This window comes from Spea bombifrons, chromosome 10 (assembly GCF_027358695.1).
Source record: "Spea bombifrons isolate aSpeBom1 chromosome 10, aSpeBom1.2.pri, whole genome shotgun sequence".
Classification (NCBI taxonomy): Eukaryota; Metazoa; Chordata; class Amphibia; order Anura; family Pelobatidae; genus Spea; species Spea bombifrons.
The window spans coordinates 575,668-577,893 of NC_071096.1; the positions used below are offsets into that span (position 1 = coordinate 575,668).

At 44.7% G+C, this 2,226-nt stretch overlaps 1 protein-coding gene across 1 annotated transcript; it reads left to right on the top strand.

Annotated features, from left to right (window-relative positions):
- Positions 1-249: 249 nt before the first annotated feature.
- PTH (parathyroid hormone) lies at positions 250-735 on the top strand. The gene is made up of 2 exons (XM_053449208.1): positions 250-335; positions 412-735. The coding sequence occupies exons 1-2, from the start codon at positions 250-252 to the stop codon at positions 701-703; spliced, it is 378 nt and encodes a 125-aa protein (XP_053305183.1). The 3' UTR covers positions 704-735.
- Positions 736-2,226: the final 1,491 nt, after the last annotated feature.

Here is a 2,226-nt window from a genome sequence, read left to right on the forward strand (position 1 = left end):
TTAGCAAGATCTAAAAAGCAATAATAATAATTTGAAATCACTTAAAAATAAACAACCAATCGGGAAGAGGGTGTCAGGTGCATGCTGGGGATCATAACTAATCGCTGCGAATCGGTGTTTCTGCGTTTATAGTCTGAGACACCTGACTGACGACCGATATGCACCCTTAACCTTTACATGTTATTAGTTATTAGGCTTTTTTCTTGAGAGCACCGGAATGAATTATCTGATTATTTTCTTGCAGTCACTATGTCCTTTATAGCAGATCTCACTACCATTGGAATGATCCTGTGTGGAGTGTCCTTCTTCACGGAGTGTGAGGGGAAGCCTATAAAGTGAGTGCACACTGTTACTTGGCTGAGTGTCTGTCGCATGCTTTTCTGCTGTCCTAACCTGTGTTGTCTGCTGCAGGAGACGCGCAGTGAGTGAGGTGCAGCTGATGCACAATTATGGCGACTTGACGCATTTCTTACAAAGACAGGAATGGCTCCAGCTGCAGCTGCAGAATCTCTACCTGGCCTCTGTCAGCACCCCGCAGGAATCTACCCCCAAGGTGGCAGAAAACAGGCCTCAAAAGCCAGTGAAAAAAGAGAACAAAACGAAGCATTTCGCGTATCCAAACCAACATACAAACCAGAGAAAAGCCAACAGAAACAACGCAAAGCCTAATGCAGACTTTGCTTTAAAGCCAGTGGTTCCATGAGCGCAGATTATTTCGGATTAACCAAAGAGATCAGGACACAGACGGTAACTTTGCTTTTTAGGTGCTGGATCTTGAAGGACAACATAACTACGGGTACGCTTCCTCAAATCCAGACCTTCACGTACACATCTGCCTATAGAAGACATAAACAGGGCAAACACCGTGTGATTATTTTAGGTTGTGGGCATATTTTCCCTCCAAAAACGAAGGACGTTATGTATAAACCCGCCGCTGCCTTCAGCCCGTGTAATGGTTAGAGCTACTCGCTTGCTAATGTATTTTTAACTCTCAAAGCACTTTACTATTTATTTTTCATATGTATATAATTGAAAATAACTTATTGTTTTGTACTTTTTACATCTTCTGCACTCAATAAACTGCGTCAAGAACGTTTATTGGCAAATTCCCCCAAAAGGTTTTCAATATGAAATCTGTATTGAGCCGCTGGACGTGACCAGGTCTGCGCTTCTATTTCACAAAGAGCTGCCGTGTCTTGTGTTGGCGGTCTCTGGCTCTGACGCTGAGGCGGGAGCTCTTGTTTTCCTTGGCTTGGTTGCTATTCCCTTTTGTAAAACATTACTTGGATCTTGTCTCATACTGCAGTGTGCTATTTGGTGTCTTCTGGAGTAATATAGAGGGGTGCTGGCCACCTCATTCTTGTGCCCGAGTGGGGTAGCTGTCAGAGACAGTGGTCAATGTGGTGCTTTCTGATCATCCCAGCCATAGAAATAGGAACAGAATGTTTAAGGGATCAGACCAGAGAAAGGGGGTCGTGAGTTTTTTTTGGTGGTGCAGCCGTGTAGTCAGTAGGATACCCAGCGTTGTGTGCTTAGCAGGTAGGCATTAGGTGAAGCAGTAAGTTGCAGAGCTTTTCTAACCTTTCCACGGGTGTCCTTGCTTCTTCCCTCCGGGTGCACAGGCTGCTGTATCTTCTTTCTTTATATTGCTTCAGCCTCGCTTCTCGCACTAAATGTGTCGGTGACATCCTCCGCTGATGCCAGATGCCCCTTTGCACGAAGCCAAATATTGAGGAAAATAAAGCTGCATTTTGCTGACCCCAGTAGAGTAATTAAAAACGACACGTGAAAAGCCCAATAGCAGGATTAATTCACCAAGATCAAATGTTAATTCAATCAGGGATTGGAGAAATGGCTTTGCTAACGTTTTAAACTTGTCTTCAGTAAGATTTCCATACCTGCTGTTATTAGAGCCGCGATGGCCACAAACACGCCGCTTTCCATGGCATTCTGATTCTGCGTTCGGCCAGCGGGTCCACGTGTGCTCATGTTGTGCGCTGTAAGGACACAGTGGGTACACATTCCTCCTGGAGATAAACGGCCCCTGAGGAATGCCAATAGATCATCATTAGCTGAACAACCATAGTTGTCATTCCACACCCCTGAAGTTGTGTGACACAGTACGTCCTTCATTTAGGTGGACAGGGAATCTGCTGCTCTCAAAATAACACAATGTAATGTACATCAGTGACAAGTATGGACACCCATGTGGACTAAACACAATCA

Coding starts and splice junctions, on each gene's coding strand:
- PTH (XM_053449208.1), top strand. CDS start 250: ATGTCCTTTATAGCAGATCTCACTACCATTGGAATGATCCTGTGTGGA. Junction 336..411: donor TGTGAGGGGAAGCCTATAAA/GTGAGTGCACAC, acceptor TGTCTGCTGCAG/GAGACGCGCAGTGAGTGAGG.